Raw genomic sequence first — 27,037 nt, forward strand, 5'->3', positions numbered from 1 at the left:
CGCCGCGGCAGGGCGCGCGCCGCCCTCCCAGCTTCCTCTCTAGCGAGCGCCGGTCCAGCCCCTCCCGGCCCCCGCGCGCGGCTCCTCGTCATGGCGGCGCTCAGCAAGTCCATCCCTCACAACTGCTACGAGATCGGCCACACTTGGCATCCGTCTTGCTGGCTTTCCTTCCTGCACATCACCAGGGGCGCCCTGGAGGAGTCCCTGAAAATCTATGCCCCCCTGTACTTGGTGAGCCCCGTCAGCCCTCCCCCAGGCCGAGGGCGGTGTGCGCGATGGGCTCCGGCGGGGCGGGCTCGGGGCGCTCGCTGTCTTGTCAGCCTTTCCTTGGGAGCGATCAGGGGTGTTTTTTGGGGGGCAGGAGTGGGTGGGCTTGGGGGGGCGGGGAGATCGCAAGGGGCTGATAACCTAAATCCCGCTGGGACGGAAGAAGGGGGAAGGGAGTTAAGAGGTTGAGCTGTCATCTGAACGTCTGCTGTTGGGGGAGAAGATGTCTTCTCAACTTCAGGATTAAGTTTGGGGGCCACTTCAAACTGTAAATGCACACACCTGCGTTGCTTTTCCTCTCTCCTGCCTTGTGATGGAGAGGTCTTCGTAGGTCAGCGAGGGGATGAGAAATGGCCTGCAGTCATTCCTCACCCTAATTCCCTCTGTTTTGGCGTTTCTCTCGCCCCACCCCCGCCCCCCAGGTTTTTTTTTTTTTTTTTTTTTTTTAAGGGCATATTTGACATCAGGTCCCCATGACCTCAGATCTTGTGTCAATTTGGGAATGACAGGATTGTGGCTTGAAGGTTTTGCAAAGTGTTTTTGCAGGTTCACAAAGTGGTCTCCAGGTTGAGATTTTGCTTGGTGTTGTAAAAGGTGATTCCAGTCTATGAGTCAGTGAAAGTGTCTAGGAGATCTAACGTATGTCACTTGTAGGTCCTTTATTCCACAGCTTTACAGGTAGGGCAATCTAAATTTGGAGCTTTAAATAGAGACTGTTTGAAAATATGTGTATGTATCACTGAGAGTTGTTAGTTTGTTCTTATATATTCTAACCAACATCTCTCTCTCTCTTTTTCCCCAGTAATCTCATCCTTTGTATTAAAGATTTCTTTAATCTTTAATTAACCAAGATCACTTTGGTTATTTAAGTTTATTGTCTTATTTTCTTGCCCAATAGAGTATGTCCTAAGAAGGCAGAGGTATATTTTTTGTATGTTTCTTAAAAGTTCTGGTCAGTATTCAGTGGATGGTCAGTTCTTCTGATTGAGTAATAATTTAGATTTATACTCTAATATTCCTGAAGGTGTGTCATGGCCATAGCTATAGAACTTCTTCAGAAGTCTGATTATTTATTACAGAGATAACCAAGGAGAAGATGGTAACTTTCTCTGGGCTTGCAGAAGCCAGTTTCATTTGTATCATATTCACTGGTGCTTTTAAAACTTTAACATGTGTTAGGAGTCTGCTGGGGGAGCATGTTAAAATGGGGGTTCTGATTCAGTAGATCTTGGTGGGGCCTGAAATTCTACATTTCTGACCAACTCCCAGGTGATATTAATGCTTCTGGACCAAGAGTCACGCTTTGAATAGTAAGGATCTGGAGCAGAGGCTGATAATAAACTTATCCTTAGAGCGATAAATGTCTTCCTTGATTTTCTTTGGCAAAGATCCATGTTTATCTGCTTTTCCACTTGAATGGTCGCTAGTCGATAGCTCATTTATTAAAAAAAAAAAAAAAAGAATATCTACAAACATGATTGAGCTTTTGGTGTATTCAGAGATTTTTCATTCCCTTATGGGATTATGAAGTTATGTGGGGAGTCTATGGTATGTACTTTCTCTCTTTGAAAATCCATAGCAATTTTATTGTACCTCATTCATTCATTCAACAATGATTTGTTGAATGCCTGATATTTTTCATATTTACAGCCTAGATAATTTATTGGTTATGTTCCATGATGAGTAGTTCAGAGGAGCAACAGAAACATAGGTTCTTCTATGCCAGCAGGTGGGGTAGGGGCAAAAGGGTCAAGAGAAGTTTGTGTTTTACTATTCTCTCTCCAGCTAGGTTAAATACTTATTGAAAACAGATTCTTGATCTTATTTGATCTTGTATCTGTGTTTGGATTATAGCTGGGTAATTCAAAGTTTGGGTCACTATTCATGAGTGGTTGTGAAGTAAAATTAGGGGGAATTGACTGGTATTTTATTTTAAGTGAAATAGAAAAGAAGAGAAAAAAAAAAATGAGAGGGCACCACAGGTGGTATGGATAAGTGTTATTACAGTTTTGTTTGTTGTATTTGTATAGGTGGCTGAGGCTCTTAGACCATATAGCAGCACTTTGTTCTTTGTCTGTGTTGGGCAGTTGTTTAAATGTGTAATTCAGGTGCCACAAGGCGGTGGGGGGGAAGAAATGGGCTTTTAAAGGCTATCAGCCACTTCTGATTTTGAATCTCAACTCAGTCACTCACTGTTTGACTTTATGCAAGTTACCCTCACTCCCTCTGTGAGAATTAAGTGAAGTAATACACTGAAGACTATCACATTTTCTAGTTCATAATAGGTCTTGAATAATTAGGCATTTTTTTGTTCCCCGTTCTCTTGGTGGCACTTAAGTTAGATGCAGGTAGGGAGGGCTCCTTGGAAGAAGTCACATTTGACTTGGGCCTTGAAGAGAAGGATCACAGACACTGATTCATGTAGTAGATAATTTATAGAATACTTAATGGAGCAGAAGGAGAAAAGTGTGAATTGAGGCAGAAATCCAAATGGTTTTGTAAAAGTAGTAGGTATATTGATTGACTGAAGCAGAAGTTTTGCATGTAGGCTGTATGAGTAATGACAACTCTTATTTACTGAACACTCATGGAGCTAGCTTCCCTGATGCCTCATTTGGTAAAGAATCCGCCTGCAATGCAGGAGACCCCGATTCGATTGCTGGGTCAGGAAGATCCTCAGGAGAAGAGATCAGCTACCCACTCCAGTATTCTTGGGTTTCCCTTGTGGCTCAGCTGGTAAAGAATCTGCTTGTAATGTGGGAGACCTGGGTTCCATCCCTGGGTTGGGAAGATCCCCTGGAGAAGGGAAAGGATACCCACTCCAGTATTCTGGCCTGGAGAATTCCATGAACTATATAGTCCATGGGGTCGCAAAGAGTTGGGCATGACTGAGCAACTTTCACTTTTACTTTCACAGGCTTAGACCTTTACGTATCTTATTTAATGCTTATACAACTCTCTCTTATCCCCATTTCATAGGTAGGAAAACTGAAAATTAGGGACTAAGCAGTTTCCAAGATGAAGAGTTAGTAAGGGGAAGGGACAGGCTTTTGTTTTTTGTTTTTTTTTGACTCGAAGACTGAAGGTCAGGCTGAGGATGTCATGAGGTTGTTTTTTTAAACAAAGGGGTTACAAGTACAGAATGGTGTCTTCAGATGATGAATCTGGTTGAAATGGGTAGACTGGATTGGAAAGACTGTTTCGGAGTTGATGCAGTGTATTCATTTAAGTGATAGAAAATCCCTTTTCATGGAATCCCACTTTGTAACTTGTTAGCAGTGTGACCTCAGGAAAATTATCTCACCTCTTTGAGCCTTAGTCCCTTTGGGTATAATTATACCCATCTCTTTCGGGCTGCTGTGAAGATTTAAATGGGATAATAGTATGTAGGAATAGCAGCTATCACGTAGGAGGGCCCTAATCAAGGGTTGGTGTTATTAAAATAGTGCATTTATTATGATCTTTGTCTCCACCTCTGATTAGAATGGTGGTTTGTATTCAGAACTAGCATGGTACTTCAGTAGGTGCTTCAGTAAGTGTCTGAATGAGTGCAAGTATGAATGAATGAACTCATGAATAATTCAGGAGTGAAGAAATAGTATTTGGCAGGCCTAAGGTAGTGGCAGAGAGAATGGAAGGGCAGTTTTAGAGGCATTTCACAAGAGAGGCATTTCATAGGAAGGTTGAACAGGACTTAGAGATTGAGAAGGTTGGGGCAGTGTGAAGGCTTGTTTATGCTTCCAGGATTTCAAGTCTGACTGATGGTGTCGCCATCATCATTGATAGAAGAGAAGTTGAAGGGAAGCTGGGTTGGGGGAAAACTTTAATCAGAACTGTTTTTTAGAGCTTATAGAAATCTGCTTTTCATTTAGAATGTTACCTTGTGTGTTGTACTAAACCGATTCCTTTTGTTCCTTTCTGGTTTCCTTGCGGTCTGTATATCTGCTCTTGTGTTTCTTTCTCATCATGGTATCTAGCATCATATCTTAGTATCACCTTCACTTTCTAGTGCTTAAACCATTAGAAATGTAGTGATCTATGCCTTTTCACATTGAATCTATGTGTTTTCGTGATTTGTAAAAAGCATCAATCCTCATTATCAATCCATTTGATAGAGTTTTTTTTAAGAACCTACAGCATGGCAACCCACTCCAGTACTCTTGCCTGGAAAATCCCATGGACAGAGGAGCCTGGTAGGTTGCAGTCCATGGGGTCGCTAAGAGTCGGACACAACTGAGCGACTTCAATTCCACTTTTCACTTTCATGCATTGGAGAAGGAAATGGCAACCCATTCCAGTGTTCCTGTTTGGAGAATCTCGGGGATGGGGGAGCCTGGTGGGCTGCTGTCTATGGGGTCGCACAGAGTTGGACACGACTGAAGCGACTTAGCAGCAGCAGCAGCAGCACAAATGTTATAATATATGCTAACAATTTACATATATACCAAAAGTATATTTCAGAAAGCTTTATTTCTTGAATCTTAGTTATTGTCACACATTCACAGTAAGTGGTACCCATTGCTACACACATGAAACAGTTGTTAAACCACTAAAATTGATGAAAGCATAGTGTCCTTGGGACTTTGTGGCAAAGTTAGAATGCACAGTTACTCATTTAGGAGGATGGACTCTGTGCCGTTCCAATTCTTAGGTGCCTTTTCTAAAGGGAAAACTTGTTAACTTACCTCAGGTGGTTCTAAGAGCTTCCTTATGTTTTTCCTAGTGTCTTTCAACAGGACTTCCAGATTAGAGTACTGGCATTTACCGTTAACTGACTTCAGAGAAGAACCTTTCTCAGTTTTGGGAAAGAGTGATTTAAAAATCTGCTTCTTTATTGACCTTCAGATGTTTACACCCTTCTTCAGAGTATGAAAATGGTTACTTAATATTTACTTCTGTTGAATCTTAACAGACTTGTTATATTATAAAGAGTCAGTTCATTACCTTTAGACTGAATAAATACTTAAGCAAGAGTTGGACTTCTAGGAATAAAAAAAGAAAAACTTATGGACAGTTTTTAGTTAGTTGTGAAAGACTTGAAAGGCAATGCCAAAGAATGCTCAAACTAGCCCACAATTGCACTCATCTCACACACTAGCAAAGTAATGCTCGAAATTCTCCAAGCCAGGCTTCAACAGTTCATGAACTGTGAACTTCCAGATGTTCAAGCTGGATTTAGAAGAGGCAGAGGAACCAGAGATCAAATTGCCAACATCTGTTGGATCATCGAAAAAGCAAGAGAATTCCAGAAAAACATCTACTTCTGCTTTATTGACTATGCCAAAGCCTTTGACTGTCTGGATCACCACAAACTGTGGAAAATTCTTCAAGATATGGGAACACCAGACCACCTGACCTGCCTCTTGAGAAATCTGTACACAGGTCAAGAAGCAACAGTTAGAACTGGACATGAAACAGCAGACTGGTTCCAAATTGGGAAAGGAGTTCGTCAAGGCTGTATATTGTCACCGTGCTTATTTAACTTGTATGCAGAGCACATCATGAGAAATGCTTGACTGGGTGAAGCACAAGCTGGAATCAAGATTGCTGGGAGAAATATCAATAACCTCAGATATGCAGATGGCATCGCCCTTATGGCAGAAAGCGAAGAAGAACTAAAGAACTTCTTGATGAAAGTGAAAGAGGAGAGTGAAAAAGTTGGTTTAAAACTCAACATTCAGAAAACTAAGATCATGGCATCTGGTCCCATCACTTCATGGGAAATAGATGGGGAAGCAATGGAAACAGTGGCTGACTTTATTTTTCTGGGCTCCAAAATCACTGCAGATGGTGACTGCAGCCATGAAATTAAAAGACACTTGCTCTTTGGAAGGAAAGTTATGACCAACCTAGATGGCATATTAAAAAGCAGAGACATTACTTTGCCAACAAAGGTCTGTCTAGTCAAAGGTATGGTTTTTCCAATAGTCATGTATAGATGTGAGAGTTACACTACAAAGAAAGCTGAATGCCGAAGAATTGATGCTTTTGAACTGTGGTGTTGGAGAAGACTCTTGAGAGTCCCTTGGACTGCAAAGAGATCAAACCAGGCAATCCTAAAGGAAATCAGTCCTGAATGTTCATTGGAAGGACTGATGTTGAAGCTGAAACTCCAATACTTTGGCCACCTGATGCGAAGAACTGACTCATTTGAATAAGACCCTGATGCTGGGAAAGATTGAAGGTAGGAGGAGAAGGGGACGACAGTGGATGAGATGGTTGGATGGCATCACTGACTCAATGAACATGAGTTTGAGTAAATTCCAGGGAGTTGGTGATGGACAGGGAAGCCTGGCCTGCTGCAGTCCAAGGGGTTGCAAAGAGTTGGACATGACTGAGCAACGGAACTGAATGTAAAATTTAAGTGATATGGACAGAGGGTTTTTTTTTTTTTTTTTTAATATTCTCATATAGTTTTATTTTATGGAAAAAAACCAATAATTCTACAAAACTTCCCAAGCTTACCTCCAATTACAAGATGCTATTCAGATTTCTATATTTCCCTATGGCTTAGGAGGGGGGAGTCTGGTTCTGGGATCAAATTGCCTGTGTTAGAATTCTTGCTCACTTCTTACTAGCTGGGTAATCACAGACAAATGACCTGAGCACTCTAAGCCTCAGTTTTTGTGTCTGTACTGTGGGAGAAATGGTAAATTTTCACTCCGGAGGTCCTGGTGAGGATTAAATGAGGCATAATATGTGAAGTGTTTCTGGCATGTAGTATGCACTGAGTTTTTAAAGGCACTGTTTTAGCAGATTTTCTTGAGAAAATGAGACCAGAAATGAGACTTTTTGAAGCTTTTGTTTTTTTACTTAAAAAAGGAGAGAATTAAAAGTCATTAAGCGATATAGACTGCTGGGGATATTTGGATTATTTGACATTTGGAGACCATGGAATTTTTAAATATATTGGAGTAATCCCCCTTTGATTTTTTGCCTGAGGCCTTCTTTAGAGGTGAAGGTGAAGGGCTCATTGTATCCTTCTAGTCCATAAGTAAACAATGACTTTTTAACAAGCTTTGTTATTGTCCCTTTTGAGTTGTAGCAGTCATTTGGTGTTTGTCTTTCAAATGAGCAATTAGATGATGAGTTTTCCCATTCATTAATAAGAGCTTGTGAGTATGTTGAGCTTGTTTTTCTGTGTGACATTTTGTTATTCTTTGGCTGACCTCTGTTGAGTTCAAAAAATACTTCCAGCATAGTCCTTCTAGTTGAAAGTTGAAGACTATTGTACTGAACACTTGTAACTCACCCTTTTCTGTAGCAATCTGAGTATATAGCTGGCCAAATCTTCTTTATTGTTGCTTGTCTCTTTAGTTATCATAGATCAGGGATAAAAATTAAATTAATATAAACATTGGAATATAGGATCTAAATAATTATGATCCATTGCTGTTCATGTTTCTGAGTCAGTAGATTCTTATTAAAATGGATATTTATTTGATTTAAAAATTTTTTTAAAGCCTTTAAATTCTTAGTAAGCATTTTTCAATGTTAGCATCATTTCTGTTTGCCTTGTCACTAGAGAATTCTCTTCAAATCAGAAGGCATGGAAATTTCCTTGGTGGTCCATTGATTACATCTTGGAGCTTCCACCTCAAGGGACCTGGGTTCAATCCCTGGTCTGGGAACAGAGATCCCACAAGCTGCACAGTGTGGCCAAAAAAAAAAAAAAGATGTTGTGATTTAATATTTTTTTGGGTGCATGGATCTGTTATAGGAAGGGGGACCTCTTCCAGGGCCTGAGAGTGGGCTCTTGTCTAACACTTGGAAACGAATTGTCTGAGGAGTCACACATGATGACAAAGCAAGAGAGTTTATTGGGAAGGGGCGCCTGGGCGGAGCGCAGGAAGGTGAGGAGCCTGGGAAGACTGGTGTGCCACGTGGCTCGCAGCCTTGGGCTTTACGGTGACGGGGTTCGTTTCTGGGCTTTTTTTGGCCAAACATTTTGACCCGGTTCTGACTGGGTTTCCATCGGTGTGTTTCTCTTAACAAATCTGTTTCATCTTGAGAAAATAGGAGTGTAGTTAATAAGTATTTGTTAATGAGCCTGATTTATTAGTGAATCAAATTGGTATTGTAAATTGATGTTACAAATTGTATATGACGCTCTCTCCTCATAATTGTACTTGAGGAGAATCAATTTCTGTGAATGGATGAGGATTTTAAGCCATTTTGCTTTCTTCAGCTACATTGAAAAATATTCAATGGAATGAATTTATGTGTGGAAAAAAGTGTGAAAAGAGGGAAGAATGCTGGCTCAAGTGTCATCAGGTTTGAGCAGGTTGCTTTTATATGCATGCTGAATTTATAGCGTGTTTAACTTATCATCATTTTTTTTGTGTAGTCTTTGTACTCATTACATGTGTCAGCTTGCTTTGGCTTCTTTAGAGTTTGGTTTGTGGTCACTCCAGTTTGGGAGTTGCTTTGGGCATTCAGTATGTATTGGCAGTGACAGAAGAAAGCTTGTTATTCTGATCATTTTTGATTTCTAAACCTTGAAAAAAGTAGACATAGTCCCATTTTTGTCAGATCTGTATCTCAGAAACCCCCCAGCCCGGGAGACAGGGATTTAATCAGAATTCAGATTGAATTTCAGAGTGCGTGCGTTCATAGCTCCATTTGGAACTCGTGGAGTGTAACGGCATTTACCTGAATCTTCATTTTCTCTCTCTTTCCCATCCTTATTTTATTCTTCAGTGATTACAGATTGCCTGCAATATATCAGAAATACAGGGGTGGTGTAACAAGGTGTTTGTAGACATTTAGGTTAACGGGGAAGATAAACATGAAAGAAGCATGCAGAAATTTATTTCAACTGTATTAAGTGCTATTGAGAAGTACAGGATGTTACTGGAGAGTGTTACATGAGACCCTATCCTAGTGTGTTGGGTTTGGGAAGGCTTTCCCAGTGAAGTAACAAAGTGAATATATAAATATCTGTTAAGTGAATATGTATCAGGCTTAACATTTATGGCACATAATCCAAATTTTAACATGCGGAAATTCAGAGAAATAAGAAGTGGTTACTTTACAGAGAGAGAGATTGTTTAATGATTTCTTAAATCCCATACCCTGGGCAAGAATTTGATTTCTTTCCTTTTGACTTTGGTCTTTACTTAGACTTGAAGCCAAAGGCAATAATAAAGCAACTCAGATGGTACAAATACCTGGGTTAACAGATTCTCTGGAGTTGGATCCCCTTCTAATAAAATTTATACTTTAAAGTAGTCAGAAATTTTCAGTTACAAATGTTAGAGAAACTGTTTTAACCTCTATTTTCCTTCACTGATTTAAAGGTAAATCAAGATTGTTTTGGGCTTCCCTGTTTGCTCATATGGTAAAGAATATTCCTACAATGCAGGAGACCTAGGTTTGATCCCGGGGTCAGGGAGATCCCCTGGAGAAGGGAATGGCACCCCACTCCAGTATTCTTGCTGGGAAATCCCATGGACAGAGAAACCTGGTGGGCTACAGTCCATGGGGTCACAAAGAGTTGGACATGACTGAATGACTAACACTTTCACTTTCAAGGTTGTTTTAGACAAAATTGTCTATAAAGATCGGGGAAGGTAAGCATCTTTTTAAAGCTTTCTTTTTTCTGTGCTCTCTTTTTTTTTTCCTGTGGTTAAATTTATGGTTAAATTTCTTTTCTGGTTTGGAATGATGGTCAGGGTCCTCCCTATCAAAAAATAGTCAGGGATTCTATGTTTGTTAATTATCAGACTTCAGTGTGGGTGAGTTTTAGCAAATGTGTGACTACAAGTGCAGTTTAACCCTTTTGAGATTAGCTTTATTTTCTGTTAAAGGAAATTTGTATAATAACAAATGATGAGGCAGTTTGATATTTTTTAGCCACATGGGCTTCTGATATCTGTGATTTCTTCTCTTGCTCAAATTGTCACTACTTCTCTGGCTGGAACTCTTAGTTTGCTACGGTTCTGTTTTAAGGATTCAATTCAGTATATCCAGTATTCTTACTGGAGAGACTGGAATGTATGTACATACCTTCTATTTTTCATCTGAACTTAGTTCTTCAATAAGAAGTGTATTATTTGAATTTTTCTTCATTAAGGTGTTTTCACATTAGAGCCCATGATATTTGTATTTAAGTATGCATAAGATGGCAGGTTCTAAAAAGTGTTTTGGTTTAAGATTATAGTATTCCTTGGAGAATTATAGCAATAAATTGAAGTAACAGGTGTGTGTTTTCAAGACTATCCCTATATTACCAAAAATATTAATATTACTTCCTCAGTTTGGAACATGGCTATAATGTACATAGGGCTCAATCTGAGTTTTGTTTTTGATCATGTTTTGTTTTAATGTTATATGTGAACTGTATTTTCAGATTTATCTTTAAAGCCCGTGTCAACTTCCTTATAAGTGTGAAAGTGGCCCTTTCACTGAGAGTAGACAATTATAAGCTTAATGGTCGTCACTGAAGCCTGCTAGTATGATTTTCATTACAGGGAGGTTTAATAGTAAGTAGCTAAGGAAACTTTTGAATATTTGCTTGTATTCTCTGGCATATATTATTAACAAAGTTTTTTTTTTTTTTATTATTATTTAAAAATTTTATATTTAATGAAGTATAGTTGATTTACAATATCATATTTATTTCAGGTATACAACATAGTGATTCAAACTTTTTATAGATTATACTCCATTTAAAGTTATTCAAAAATATTGGTTGTATTCCCTGTGTTATATAATATATTTTATGTGTGGTAATCTCCTACCTGTATCTTGCCCCTACCCGTTTCTTTCGCCTCAGCGGTAATCACTATTTGGTTCTCTGTATCTGTGAGTCTGTTTCTGTTATACTTTTGTTTTTTAGATTCCACGTAAGTGGTTTGTCTTTCTCTTTGTGACTTATTTCACAAATCTCAATACCTTCCAGGCCATCCATGTTGTTGCAAATGACATAATTTCATTTTTTTTTTTTTATGACTGTGTTCTTTATCCATTCATCTTCTTTGTCTGTTCATGTGTTGATGGACACAGGTTGCTTCCATATCTTGGCTACTGTAAATAGTGTTGCTGTGGACATTGTGGTGCCTATCTCTTTTTGAGTTAGTGTTTTTGTTTTCTTCAGGTGTATACTTAGGAGTGAAATTGCTGGGTCGTATGGTAGTTCCACTTTTAGTTTTTTGAGGGACCTTTATACTGTCTTCCACAGTGGCTGTACCAATTTACATGCCCACCAACAGTATATTAGGGTTTCCTTTTCACTACACCCTCACCACCATTTGTTGTTTTTGTCTTTTTGATGATAAGCCACTCTGACAGGTGTGAGGTGATATGGCTCATGGTTTTGATTTGCATTTCTCCGATGGATTAGCAGTGTTAAGCATGTTTTCATGCGCCTGTTGGCCATCTGTATATCTTCTTTGGAAAAATGTCTTTGTAAATCTTTGGCTCACTTTTTTTTGATGTTTAAAACAATTTTCATTTTCACTTTTTGGCTGTGCTGCACAGCTTGCAAGATCTTAGTTCCCCGGTCAGGGATCAAACCCATGCTCCCTGCAGTGCAGGCACAGTCTTAACCACTGCACTGCCAGGGAAGTCCCGTCTGTCCACTTCTTGATTGGAATTTTTGTCTTTTTGATATTGAGTTATATGAGCTGTTTATGTATTTTGGATATTAACCTCTTATTGGTCATATTATTTGCAGCTATTTTCTCCCACACAGTAGATTGTCTTTTTGTTTTGTCAGTAGTTTCCCTTCCTGTACAAAAGCTTTTAAATTTAATTATGTCCTATTTTATTTTTGCCTTTGTTTCCTTTGCCTTAGTAGATATATATGCACCTCCCCCCCCCAAAAAAAAAATGGCTACACTTTATGTCAGAATGTTCTGCCTATGTTTTCTCCTAAGACTTTCAAGGTTTCTTGTCTTACATGTAGGTCTTTAACGCACTTTGAGTTTAATTTTGTGTGTGATGTGAGAAAAGATCCTGATTGCATTTGTTGATCTGCATCTGCCCAGCCTCCCCAGAGCCGTTACTGAGGAGACTGTCGTTTCCCCGCGTGCATCCCTGCTGCTTTTGCCGTGGGTGAGCTGCCCTCAGAGGCGTGGGCTCACTTCTGGGCTGTCTGTTGTGTTCCACTGCACTGTGCGTCTGCTTTGTGCCAGTGCCACGCTGCTTTGATTATTGTAGCTTTGTAGTGTACAGTGTGAAGTCAGGGAGATGATTCCCTCCAGCTTTGCTCTTTCTCAGGATGGCTCTGGCTATTCAGGACCTTTGTGGTTCCGTATATTGTAGGATTATTTGTTCTAGTTCTGTGGAAAATGTCGTGGATAGTTTGATAGGGATTACATTAAATCTATAGATTGCTTTGAGTAGTGTGGTCATTTTAATAATATTAGTTCTTCCAAATCTTGAACATGGGATTGCTTTCCAATTCTGTATCATTCCTTTGTCAATGTTTTATAGTTTACAGAGTATAGGTCTTTCACCTTCATGGTTAAGTTTATTCCTAGATATTTTGTTCTTTTCAATGCAACTTTTAAAAAATTAAAAAAATTTTTAACTTTTATTTTATATTGGAGTATAGTTGACTTTTAGTACTGTTTCAGTTTCAGGTGTATAGTAAAGTACTTCAGTTATACATATACTTGTATCTATTCTTTTTCAGATTCTTTTCTTATATAGGTTATTATGGAATATTGAGTTCTCTGTGCTATGCAGTATGTCCTTGTTGATTATCGATTTTATATATAGTAGTGTATATATGTTAATCCCAAACTCCTAATTTATCTCTCCCCCCAGTCTTTCACCTTTGGTAACCATAAGTTTCTTTTCAAAGTCTGTAGGTCTGTTTCTGTTTTGTAAATAAGTTTATTTGTATCATTTTTTTTTTTAGATTCAACATATCATATCTGTCTTTCTCTGTCTGACTTTCTTCACTTAATATGATAATCTCTAGGTGCATCCATGTTGCTGCAAATGGTATTATTGCATGTCCTTGTGTGGGGGCATCCATATGCAGTCTGCATGTGCCAGGCTTTGGTGGGAGAGCTTGATCTGCAGTGAGCATAGGTCATGTCTTCACCCTGGGCGTGCTGGCAGCTGTCGCCTTGGTGGGAGGTGGGGCTGGAGATTCATGGACCATGTCTAGGGCCAAGTGGGAGCCAGACCTTTTCCTCTACTGAGTGGTCATTATTGCCCTGTTTGGGATGTGATTGGGTCTGAAGGTGCTAGAGTGGAAACTCTGATGGTTGGGTCTGAGCTGGTTCCATTCCCTCTAAGTGTGCATTCTCCCTGCTCCTGGAAAGGGGCAGCTTCATCCCACAGGGGAAGCAGCACTAGAGCAAGAGATGTTGGAGCAGGCCGTGGGTGTGGCCTGAGAATGTGGGGCCCTCTTGAGAAGCTGGCCAGGGCCCTGGGACGTCTCAGTTTGCTTCCTCTGCCCTTTCCCGGGAGTAGGCAAGTATGTACACGTGTGCTTCGTGAGTGGAGTCTGAATTTCTTTGAGCTCTCTTGTAAATACTACTGGTTTTCATACCACCTGAGGGGACTTGTCTTCCTGGTGTTGGACCCCAGGGGTAGGGTATCAAATATGTGGTTTGAATCCTTCATGCCCCAGGGAGGCTCTCCCAGCCCAGGATATCTCTCTCATCTTCTGTGTCCCATCCTCGGACTACAGGTACTGACCTGATCACTTCTCCTCCCTTCTTTTCTGACTCTGTGTGGATCTTAACAGCCTTTCTGTAGGAGAGTCTTTCTGCCAGTCTTGTTTGTTTTCAGTGAGAGTTGTTCTTCATGTAGCTGTATTTTTGATGTGTTCATGGGGGGAAGTGAGCTCAAGTATCCTTCTCTGCCATTGTGATCTCCTCCTCTTTTGGGGTGATGGTCGCTGGAGGAGACAGTGCCTCTTGGGTGCTAGTGATATTGTGGTTTGTCATAAGCATCCTTGTTCGCTGTTGGGCTGCACCCTGGGGGCAGGCAGTCCCTGTGGCTGCCCAGCTTCAGGACCAAGGGGAGAGCCCAGAGTCAGCACAGAGACATCAGTGATTTAATGGATGGGGGGATCTTATATGTCTGAAGCAAGGTCCTGGAGCGACAGCCCTCCACATGCTATGGATGGTGGGCAGGACATGCCAGCAGCCCCCACTCCCAGGGGGAGGGGACGTTACCAGTTATAGGGGAGAGTGGCGTCTGATTGGCACATAGGTTACCAGGGGAGCTAGCAGGGGGCATCCCGCTCACTGTCCCTTTGATAAGCTATCATTGTGGAGATATTCTAGTTCTAATATTTAGACTAGCTGTGTGCCCAGGGGTACAAGTGTGTAGGCATGTGAGTAGGATGTAGGTGAAGCAGGCACTGGTCCATCAGGGGTATACCAAGAACAGAAGAATGACCATCTTGGGTGGCCTGCTCACACATTGGCTGACCTTGAGAGACGAACGGAAACTTCCAGTTTTTAATAAGCTGATTGTCTGTATGTGATGAGGCAGCATGGTGCAGTGCACTGGATCTGAATTTTTGTTTCGCTCTGCAACTTATAGTTTGACTCCCAGTTTCCTTATATAAGTAGGTGATAACTCTGTCTCAACTACTCATGACATCCTTTGGTAATCATATGAGATAGTACATGTGTGAAAGCTTTGAAAACTGCAAAAAGACATGTAAATATTGGTCTGTGATACTAGGCTCCTTGTCTTTTTGTTTTAGAATTTAAATTTGGACTTTGTAGCTTAAAAATAGTTTTAACCTTAAAAGTAAAAGTGTTGGAAGTAGTTTAAGTTCAGTGTATTTGTTAGAGTTCTCCAGGGACACAGAACCTGAAGGGGAGTGTGTGTGAGTATGTGAAAGTGTGTGTGTTATGTATGAGAGTGTGTGTGGTGTGCACACACACACGCAGTGTATTTATATATAGACAGACAGACAGACTGAGTAACTTCTTATAAGGCATTGGCTCAACCATTATAGAGGCTGAGGAATTCCAAGATCCACAGTTGGCAAGCTGTAGTTCCTTATAGTCCCTGTCCTAACACCTGATAACAAGGAAAGCCGGTAGTGTCAGCTCCAGTTTAAGGCCATCTCTGGGTGTGAGGTGGGGAAAGGTTAATGCCCCTGCCTGAGGGCATACAGGCAAGAGGCAGTCCCTCTTACTCAGCTATTTTGTCCTGTTCAGAGCTTCATTTCATTAGATGGGGCCCACCCACATTGTGGCTTCCCTTGTAGCTCAGTCGGTATAAAGAATCTGCCTGCAGTGCAGGAGACTGGGGTTTGATCCCTGGGTTGGGAAGATCCCTTGGAGAAGGAAATAGCATCCCACTCCAGTATCCTTGCCTGGAAAAATCTCATGGACAGAGGAGCCTGTTGGGCTGCAGTCAGTGGGGTCGCAGAGTTGGGCACGACTGAGTGACTAACACTTACTTAATCTGCTTTGCTCAGTATACTGAAAACATTAATTTCTTTTAGAAACACCTTCACGGTCACACCGAGAATGTGTGGCAACCTTGTGGCCTAGTTGAGTTGACACAGATTTAACCAGCACATACAGCATAAAGTTCTAAGTGACAACAGAGTAATTCAACCTCCCTCATTATGCTAAGTATTTTTATAAATGAGATCTTATTCTTCTAGAAGAGTTTTGAAATTTGGTGAAGAAAAAAATAGGGGAAGTCTTCTGACCTGAGATGAATGTTCTACTTCAGTTCTGTTCATTGAAGTTCTGTTTTTATTTTGAATCAGTTTGTCCTATAAAAATGTAGTTTAGTTTTCAGTCTCATGAGGACCACTCAGCTTTTTCTATAGTTGCTGTAATTGCCATTCATTTTCTCCAAACATCTGGAATTACTAGAGAGAGAAATGTCTTCAGAACACTTCATAGAACAGATAACGTTGTTGTTGTTCAATCACTAAGTCACGTGCTACTCTTTGCAGTCCCATGGACCGCAGCATACCGGGCTTCCCTGTCCTTCACTATCTCCTGGAGTTTGCTCAAATTCATGTCCTTTGAGTCAGTGATGCTATCTAACCATCTCCGCCAGGCTCCTCTGTCGATGGAATTTTCCAGGAAAGAATACTGGAGTGGGTAGCCATTCCCTTCTCCAGGGGATCTTCCTGAGTCTCCTGCATCGCAGGCGGATTCTTTACTGTCTGAGCCACCAAGGAAGCCCAGAAAAGACCTGCACAGCACAAAAGTGAGCTGGGGTTAGAGCAGGGAGCCGTTGTGTAGAGTGAAGGAAACCGATACTTTTTCAAGTGCCTTCTGTGTGCTGATTATTCTGTTGAATACTTACGTTTATTATTTCATTTATTTAAAATGTACTGAGATCTTGGAAGAAGGAAAGCAGAGTAAACAGGCGCATGGCTGGTTGATTCCACTTTCCTTGACTTTGTCTTGTGAACATAGTGTTTCATTTCATTTTCATTTCTTTCATCTTTCACTTTTAGCGCTTGTATTCTGGGAATGTAATTTCTAGTCCTGGACTCATCATGCTACCTTAGTTATAGAACTGGCATATGTATATACCAAATTTATGACCTTTTTATTAGGATATATATCTATATATCTATATATATATATGTTGTGTTTTCACTACATATTTTAGCATTTCTTCTTTCAGGATGGGCAGCCTCAATTCCTATAGGGGCTAGTGAGTCACAAATTGCTGCTGTTGTTGGGTTTTTGCTTTTTTTGGTAGCACTCACTGTGTGTGATTCTTCCCCTCATTTAGAATGTGAGACTTCACCATCAGGTATGGCGCTTAAGAGCATGGACTCTGGAGCCACTTACCTATGTGCAGTCCCTGCTCTCCTCCTTATTCACTGTGACTTTGGGCAACATAATCTCTTTGTGCCCATGTTTTCTTATCTCTAAAGTGGAATACTGATCATTCCATCTCATGGATTGTTAATAAGCACTGAGTTAACATTTGTACAGTGTTTAGAACAGTGCTGGCATGTAGAAAGTGTTACAAATGTTTGTTAAATAAAGTAGATATTCTGTTAATATTTTAAAAATGTAAATTCATTATGCTGTTTTCTCCCCTCCTTTTTTTTTTAAAACATACTAGATTTATTCTTAAAATTTTTAGTTAATATTAAAATCTTAACAAATAGTTCGTGTTCATTTGTAAGATGAAATTAGGTTTTAGACCCAGGTCACAGTAATCAAGTATTTCACCTATATGACTGATAGGATATTTAGAAGTCTTATTGGATACTCAGGACTAGTTTTAACTTTTTCAGACAGTCCTATTATGTGTACTATGTGTCGGATGTCTGATATATTTGACCCTTTGTCAAAAAATGCCTCAGTCCTGAAGGGAACCCTCCTGCACTATTGGTGGGAACGTTAATTGGTGTAGCCACTGTGAAGAACAGTATGGAGGTTCCTTAAAAAACTAAAAATAGAGCTACCATATGACCCTGCTATATACTGGAGACAAACATAGTCTGAAAGAATACATCCACCCCAGTGTTCATTGCAGCTGTGTTTATAATAGTCAAGACATGGAAGCAGCCTAAATGTCCACTGACAGAGGGACAAACAAGTGTGGTACATGTATACAATGGAATATCGCTCAGTCATTAAAAAGAGTGAAAGAGCACCACTTGCAGCAACGTGGATGGGCCTAGAGATCGTCATGCTGAGTGAAGTGAGTCAGGCAGAGGGATAAATGGCACATGACGTCCCTTATATGTGGAGTCTAAAAAGAAGCAATGCAAATGACCTTATTTATGAAACAGAAACAGACTCACAGACTAGAGAGCAAACTTACAGTTGCCAGTGGGGGAAGAATGGGGGCAAGAGATAGGAGTTTGGGATTGGCATGTACACACTGCTATATTTAGAATGGATACACAACAAGGACCTACTGTATAGTACAAGGAACTCTGGCCAGTGGCACATGGCAGCCTGGATGGGAGGGGAGTTCGGAGGAGAATGGATACATGTCTATGTGTGGCTGAGTCCCTTTGCTGTCCACCTGAAGCTATCACAACACTGTTAATCAGCTATACTCGAATATAAAATAAAAAGTTAAAAAAAAACTGTGCCTGAATCTTTATATTATGCTGTTTTCTTTCAAACATTGTTTCCAGTAAGAGGTGACTTTGCTTCTAGGAGACACTTGGCGCTGCATGGAGACATTTTTGGTTGTCACAGCTCAGGCTGCACCCCTGGCATTTATAAGTAGAAGCTAGGGATGCTGCTAAACATCCTGTAACATGCTGGACACCCCTCCAAAGCAGCAGATTATCGGACCCAAAATGTAGTTAGTGTTGAAGTTGAGAGACTCTGCTTTAAAGAGATCATTATTTGCTGGTGATTAAATAAAGACTTGTTCTTTGGAAGGAAAGCTATGACAAATGCAGAAAGCATATTAAAAAGCAAAGACATCATTTTGCTGACAAAGGTCCTTCTAATCAAAGCTGTGGTTTTTCCAGTAGTCATATACAGATGTGAGAGTTGGACCATGAAGAAGTCTGAGTGCTGACGAATTGATGCTTTCAAACTGTGGTACTAGAGAAGACTCTTGAGAGTCCCTTGGACAGCAAGGAGATCAAACCAGTCAATCCTTAAGGAAATCAACTCATTGCATATTCATTGGAAGGACTGATGCTGAAGCTCCAATACTTTTGCCACCTGATACGAAGAGCCGACTCACTGGAAAAGACCCTGATGCTGGGAAAGATTGAAGGCAAAAAGGAGACGACAGCGGCAAAGGATAATATGGTTAGCGTCATTGACTCAATGGACACGAGCCACATCCGAGAGATAGTGAAGGATAGGGAAGCCTAGCATGCTGCAATCCATGGGGTTACAAAGAACTGAATATGACAGTGACTGAACATCAACAGCAACAAATAAATAAAACATAAAATCAACTCCTACTGCAGACTTTATTTTTCACAAAACTTGATTTATTAGACTCTCCAGAAATAGTCATCTGAGAGAGTTAATGATCAAGCTCTTGGGCTAACAAAGACTACTAAATTAAAGTTTGGTACAATAAGGCTAAGATCAAGGGGTCAGCCCCTTATGAGGGCCAGTTAACTGTGTTCTGTTCCATAGCCATGCAATCCTAATACTAGTTAACCATTTGTATGGCAAATATGTGACATTAATCACAGGGCGAAACAGATAAGATGGAATAAGATGAAATGTATATAGGCCTGTTAGATGTCTAATTGTGATATTTTTGTAAAAGGGAACTCCTAAATTGGGAGCCTGTCATTAGAACTTTGCATCAGTCTTCAGTCTGTAGCCTTTGTGATAGTCAAGTCAGTCTCCATACTTTCCTTTCATGGGAACTATGCTTAATGCTGTCTCAGTCTTTTGACTTACGTCTGGAATGTTCATATTCACCTATGTTTTCTTCCATATGCTTTATTGTTTATACTTTGCACATGTAAGTCTGTGATCCATCTCAAACTAAGTTTTGTGTATAGTGTGAAGAAGTTGTTAACAAAAAAGGTAACTTTTTTTGTTCTATACAGATATCCAGTTACTTACTTTAGTCGCTAAGTCATGTCCGACTCTTGTGACCGTGTGGACTTCCAGGCTCCTCTGTCCAGAGGATTCTTCAGGCACGAATACTGGAGTGGGTTGCCATTTCCTTCTCCAAGTTCCTTAAGTATAATTTATTAAGAAAAGAAAAAAAGATATAATTTAAAAGTGAGAAAAGAGAACTCTGTGTCATGTTGATACACATGCATACTTCAGAGATACTGCAGGTTCCGTTTCAGATTACTGTGAATGTCACAACAAAGTGAACGTTTCAGTGGTATCTGAAATGTACCTTCTTAGCATATTTTCAGTATTCAGTGCAGTGTTATTAGCTATAGTCATTATGCTTGATCTTTTACTAGATTTATTCATCCTACATAGCTGTAACTTTGTATCCTTTGCTCAGCATGTCTTTGTGTCCCCCACCCCCTCAGCCACTAGCAACCATCATCTCCTCTGCTTCTGTGGGTTTTTAGTTGCCACATATGACTGAGATAATGTAGTGTTTGTCCTTCTGTGCCTGGTTTATTTCACTTGGCATAATTTCCCCCAGGTTTATCCAAGTTGTCCCAAATGACAGGATTTCCTCCTTTTTTAAGGTTGAATAATCCATTGTGTTTGTGTATGTATACCACAAGGATTCCCTGTTTTCCACACCCTCATCAACATATGACTTTCTGTCTTTTTGGTAATAGCCATTATAACAGCTGTATGGTGATAGCTCATTGTTTTGATTTGCATTTCCATGATGTAATTAAGTCATGTTGAACATCTTTTCATGCTCCTGTTGGCCATTTGTATGTTTTCTTTTGAGAAATGTGTGTTCAGGCCCCTTACTCATTTTTAAAATGGTTATTGTTTTCTTGCTATTGAGTTGCTTGAGTTTTTTCTGTATTTTGGACATTAATCTCTTATGAAATTTTGCAAATGGTTTGCAAATATTTTTTTCTGTTTTGTAGGTTGTTTCTTCACTCTGTTAATAACTTTTTTAGTTTCTATGCAGCAGCTTTTAGTTTGATATAATTTCATCTGTCTGTTTATGCCATTTGTTGCTGTGCTTTTATAATTATATCCACAAAAAGGATTGTTCAAACAAATGCCAAGAAGCTTTTTATCTCTGTTTTCTTCTAGTAGTTTAGTTTCAGGTCTTACATTGAAGGATTTAATGATTCTGAATTGTTTTGTGTGTATTGAACAAGGCAAGGGTTCAGCTCCCTTCTTCAACATGTGGATAAACAAGACCATTCATTGAAGGGACTCCTTTCCCTGTTGTGTGTTCTTGGAGCCTTTGATGAATCCCTTTGACCATAAATGCGTGATTTTATTTCTGGGCTCTGTTCTGTTTCTTTGGTCTGCATGTCTGTTTTATGCCAGTGCTCTGCTGCTTTTATTACAGGGGCTTTGCAGTGTATTCTGAAGTCCAGTATAAGTGCATGTGTCCAGCTCTGTTCTTTCTCAAGGTTACTTTGGCTATGCACATTTTTATGTATGTGATTCCATGTGAATTTTAGGATTTTTTTTTCCATTTCTGTGAAAAATGCCTTTGGGATTTTGATATGGATTGCATTGAATCTATAGATGGCATTGAGTAGTATGGACATTTTAACAATATTAAGTCTTCCAATCCATGAATATGTACTGTCTTTCCACTTATTTAGACTGATGGCTCAGATGGTAAAGAATCTGCCTGCAGTGCAGGAGACTTAGGTTCGATACCTGGGTTGAGAAGATCCCCTGGAGAAGGTATTGGAAACCCATTCCAGTATTCTTGCCTGATGAATCCCATGGACAGAGAAGTGTGGTGGGCTACAGTCCTAACGGTTGCAAGGAGTCAAACATGACTAAGTGACTTTCACTTCACTTCCATTTATTTGCATCTTCTTCAGTTTCTTTCATTACGGTTTTAAAGTTTTCAGTGTACATATCTTTCACCTCCTTGGTTTACTTTATTCCAAAGTATTTTATTGATGATATAATTGTAAATGAGATTGTTTTCTTAGTATCTTTTTCAGATTGTTGTAAATGTTTAGAAATGTAACTGATTTTTGTATGTTGATTTTGTATCCCACAGCTCTACTGAATTCATCTATTAGTTTTGATGTTTTTTTCTCTTTTTTTGGTAGAAGTTTCAAGGTTTCTGCACTCAGAGGCAATTTTACTTCTGCTTTTCTGATTCGGATACCTTTTATTTCTTTTTCTTGACTTGATACTCTGGTTAAGACTTCCTGTACTAAGTTTAATAGAAATAGTGAGAGTGGGCATCTTTGCGTTATTTCTGGTCTTAGGGGAAAAGCTTTCATTTATTCACTTTTGAATTTGATGTTAGCTGTGGTCTTATCATATATGACCTTTTATTATGATGAAGTTTATTGATGTTTATATCTTGAAAGGTTATTGAGTTTTGTCGAATACTTTATCTCCATCTACTGAGATGATCCTGATTTTTAGCCTTCATTTTGTTAATGTATTACCTATTGATTTGTGTATGTTGAACCATTCTTACACCCTAGAAGTAAGTCATTCCTGAGCATGATATATGTGCTGTTGAATTTGGATTGCTAGTATTTTGTTGAGAATTTTAATCTGTCTTCATCAAGGATATTGACCTTAAGTTTTCTTTCCTTTAGTGTCCTTATCAGGCTTTGCTATGATGGTAATGCTGTCCTCATAAAGTGAGTTTTAAAGTTTTATGTTCTTTTCAAGTTTTTGGAAAAGTTTGAGCAGCATTTGCTTCTTTCAGTGTATGGTAGAATTAATTGATGAAGCCATTGTGTTTTGGGATTGTGAGGTTTTTGAGTATTGATTCAATCTCCTTATTAGTTATTGGTCTATTCAGATTTTCTGTTTCTTCATGATTTAGTATTGGTAGGTTGTATGTTTCATTTCTTTTGGGTTATCCAGTTTCTTGCTGTATAATTGTTCATAGTAGTAGTCTCTTTGTAGTAGTAGTTTCCATGATCCTTTGTATTTCTCTGATGTCAGTTGTAATGTCCTCTCTTTCATTTTTAATTTTATTTATTAATATCTTGTTTAAAAAGTAAGTCTTGCTAAAGTTTTTTCAATTTTATCTTTTCAGAACGACTCTTTGTTTCATTGATGTTTTGTGTTATCTTCTAGTCTCTGTTTTGTTTATTTCTGCTCTGACTTTTATTATTTTCTTCCTTCTGCTAACTTTTGATTTAGTTAGTTCTGCTTCTGTTTTCTTGAGGTATGAAGTTAGGTTGTTTATTTGAGATTTTTTTTTTCCCTAAAGGTAGGCATTTATTGTTGTAGACTTCCTTCTTAGAACTGCTTTGCTGTATCCCAAAAGTTTTGATATAGTGTTTCCTTTTTCATTTTTCTCAAGGTAGTTTTTGATTTCCCTTTTTATTTTCTTTGAATTATTGTTTTTTTATGAGTGTACTGTTTAATTTCTACATTTCCACATTTCTACATTGAAGTCCCCTATTATTATTATGTTGCTATTTCTCCCTTCAATTCTGTTAATATTTCCTTTATATATGTAGGTGATCTGATTTGGACCCATATAAATTTGCAATTTTTATATCCTATTGATGAGGTGACCCCTTTATTATTATACAGTGTCCTTCTCTGTCTCTTTTATGATTTTTGACTTGAAGTCTCTTTTGTCTGCTATAAATGTAGCCACCCCTTCTCTATTTTGGTTATCATTTGCATGTAATATCTTTTTTTCCATTCCTTCACTTTTGGCCTTTGTGTATCCTTAGAGATAATGTGAGTCTCTTGAAGGCAGTGTATATTGTGTCTTGTTTTTTTTTTTTTTTAATTTTTTAAATTCATTCAGTCACTATGTGTCTTTTAGGAGACATAGTTAATTTACATATAAAGACTTACTGTTGCTATTTTGTTCATTGTTTTTTCACCATTTTGTAGTTTACTTGTTCCTTTCTTCCTTCCTCTCCTTGTGATTTTATGCCTGCTTTGTGGTGGTATGCTTTGATTCCTTTCATCTTCTCTTTTCTGTATCAATTACAGATTTTTGCTTTGTGGCTACAGTGTGGTTTTTATAAAGCATACTGATAAAAAAACAAAACAATGTATTTATAATAGTCTATTATAAGCTGATGATAACTTCAGTCTTATATAAAAAGTTTACCTGGTTACTCCCACTTTACAATTTTGATGTCACAGTCTTTTTATATTGTTTATCCAGTAATAGATTTTTTATAGCTATAGTTATTTTTAATACTTTATATTTCAACTTTTATTCTAAGTCAGTTGATTTACACAGCACCATGACAGGATATACCATGATATTTAACTATATATTTACTTTTACCAAGGGCTTCCCTTGTGGCTCAGACGGTGAAGGGTCTGCCTACAGTGCGGGAGACCCAGGTTCAATCCCTGGGTTGGGAAGATCCCCTGGAGAAGGCAATGGCAACCCACTCCAGTACTCTTGCCTGGAAAATCCCATGGACGGAGGAGCCCGGTAGGCTACAGTCACGACTGAGTGACTTCACTTCACTTTACTTTTACCAGTGAGTTGTATATTTACAGTGAGTACCTTTCATTTCAGCTCAAAGAACTCCCTTTAGCATTCCTTATAAGGCAGGGCTAGTGGTGACTGACTAACTTAGCTTTTGATTTTTTTGGAAAGTCCTTATCTCTTTTTCCATTTTGAAGGACAGATTTGCAGATAAAGTATTTTTATTTGGTAGGTTTTTTTCTTTCACCACTTTGAATACATATCTCCTTTTAAAGATAACCCAATGCATGATGTTCTGGTATTTGGTTCATATGTTCATTAGAAAATACTGTTTTGTAGTCTGTCTTATTGCTGTATGCATTTTGATTTCTTTTTTTTCCTGGTCATTAGTCTTCAAAAGTTATATCAATAGAAAAAAACAAATAGAAGTGTATATTTTAATCATAGTGTTTTTATGTACTTTGTTAAGCTAAGTGTTTATATGCATATTTGGAAAATTGATAAGGAATAAAAGTGAAAGAAGTGAAGTTGCTCAGTCATTTCTGACTCTTTGTGACCCCATGGACTATAGCCTACCAGGCTCCACCGTCCATGGGATTTTCCAGGCAAGAATACTGGAGTGGGTTGCCATTTCCTTCTCCAGGAGATCTTCCCAATCCAGGCGTTGAACCTGGGTCTCCCGCAGGCAGGAGACGCTTATAGGCAGACGCTTTACCGTCTGAGCCACCAGGGAAGTCCCGATAAGGAATTTACTACTGTGGAATTACTTTATCAAAGTATATGAACACTGCAGCATTATTTTGCTATAAAATGTGATTTTTTAAAGGTATATTATGGTGTCTGATAATTTTATACACATGTGCATGTACCCTTATAGTTCCTACATGGCTAGTACAATTACTGTTATGTTATTTGTTTAGATCAGTGCTTCTAAACTTTTTTCATACTGTAGCATGCTGTGATATACACAGTTCAGTTCAATCACTCAGTTGTGTCTGACTGTTTGCAATCCCATGGACTGCAGTGCACCAGGCTTCCCTGTCCATCACCAACTCCCAGAGTTTACTCAAACTCAAGTTCATTGAGTCGGTGATGCCATCCAATCATCTCATCCTCTGTTGTCCCCTTCTCTTTCTGCCTTCAATCTTTCCCAGCATCAGGGTCTTTTCTAATGAGTCAGTTCTTTGCATCAGGTGGCCAAAGTATTGGAGTTTCAGCTTCAGCGTCAGTCCTTCCAATGAACACTTAGGATGGATTTCCTTTAGGATTGACTGGTTGGATCTCCTTGCAGTCCAAGGGACTCTCAAGAGCCTACTGCAACACCAGGTTCAAAAGCATCAATTCTTCGGTGCTCAGCTTTCTTTATAGTCCAACTCACATTCATACACGACTACTGGAAAAACCATAGATGGACCTTTGTTGGCAAAGTAATGTCTCTGCTTTTTAATATGCTATCTAGGTTGGTCATAACCTTTCTTCCAAGGAGCAAGCGTCCTCCAGTTTCTTGGCTGCAGTCACCATCTGCAGTGATTTTGGAGCCCCCCAAAATAAAGTCTGTCACTGTTTCCACTGTTTCCCCATCTAGTAAATGATGATAATTGTGTGGCATACTAGGGAAAACTGAGATGGTTATTACGTTGCTCTGTTACCTGAGTCCTGGCCTGGCTACCCAGACTGATGAGAGGATCAGTATTTTGGCCACATGAAAATCCTGGTTGAAAGCTCTGGGTTACAGCACAATGTTGGTAAGGTCTTAGATTATTTCCTCTGGTATAGCGTCAGATTTTTCCTTTTTTCACAGTGTACTGTTAGTTTGATCTACCAGTGTTGAAAATATGTACAATTTATCTACCTTACTGCTGATGGACACTTAGGTGTTTTGTGGTATTTTTTTTTTTTATGTTATGAATATGACTTTTGGTGGACATAAGCAGTTATTTCTCTTGGTTATATTCCTAGAGGTGAAATTGCCAGATCATAGGATAAGAGTTCATTTAGTTTCATTAGATAATAATTTTCTGAAGTAAGTATGCAATTTTACATTCCCATCGGCAGTGTGTGAAGCTCCAGTTACTTTATTCCTGACAGTGCTTTGCATTGCCATTTCTCCTTGTTTTAGACATTCTGGTGTGCGTGTGTATAGTGGTATTTCATTGTACAGTTTTCTGATGAGTAGTGATGCTGAGCATATTTCATATGCCCATTGGCCATGTGGATGACTGCTTTTTCATAGAAGTTTTAATTTTGAGATCATTGTAGATTCTTAAGTCGTTGGAGGGTTCCCTTCTGTCTCAGCAGATAAAGAACCCACTTGTAATGTGGGAGACCTTAGTTTGATCCCTGGGTTGGGAAGATTTCCCTGGAGAAGGGAAAGGCTACCCACTCCAGTATTCTGGCCTGGAGAATTCTATGGACTGTACAAGGGGAGCCTGGTGGGCTGCAGTTCGTGGGGTCGCGAAGAGTCAGACACGACTGAGCAACTTTCTTTCTTTTCAAGTAGTTGGAAGAAATAATAGATTCTCTGTACACATTTTCTGGTGTCTCCCAGTGGTAGCATCCTGCAAAATGATAGTAAAATAACATAACCTAAATAACTGCCTTGATACAGTCTCTGGTGGCTCAGTGGTAGAGAATCCACCTGCAGTACAGGAGACATGGGTTTGATCCCTGGATGAGGAGGAAATGCAGCCCACTCCAGTATTCTCGCTGGGATAATCCCGTGGACAGAGCAGACTGGGGGGCTACCATTCCCAGGGTCGGAAAGAGTCAGACTGGCTTGGTGACTAAACAGCGTAGTCATATGCAGGACATCTCTATCACCACAAGGATCCCTCCTGGTGCCCCTTTA

At 39.4% G+C, this 27,037-nt stretch overlaps 1 protein-coding gene across 2 annotated transcripts in view; it reads left to right on the forward strand.

The window, feature by feature from the left end:
* Positions 1-27,037, forward strand: part of TMEM135 (transmembrane protein 135) — a 247,886-nt gene continuing 220,849 nt past the window's right edge. The window contains exons 1-2 of one of the 2 annotated variants that reach the window (XM_061120253.1): positions 95-231; positions 18,677-18,965. In XM_061120253.1, the coding sequence (XP_060976236.1) occupies positions 18,849-18,965 (117 nt within the window). In that variant the 5' untranslated portion in view covers positions 95-231; positions 18,677-18,848. Of the gene's footprint in view, positions 232-18,676; positions 18,966-27,037 lie in introns of both variants that reach the window. The other variant, XM_061120243.1, reaches the window with a different exon arrangement.

This window comes from Dama dama, chromosome 2 (assembly GCF_033118175.1).
Source record: "Dama dama isolate Ldn47 chromosome 2, ASM3311817v1, whole genome shotgun sequence".
Lineage (NCBI taxonomy): Eukaryota > Metazoa > Chordata > Mammalia > Artiodactyla > Cervidae > Dama > Dama dama.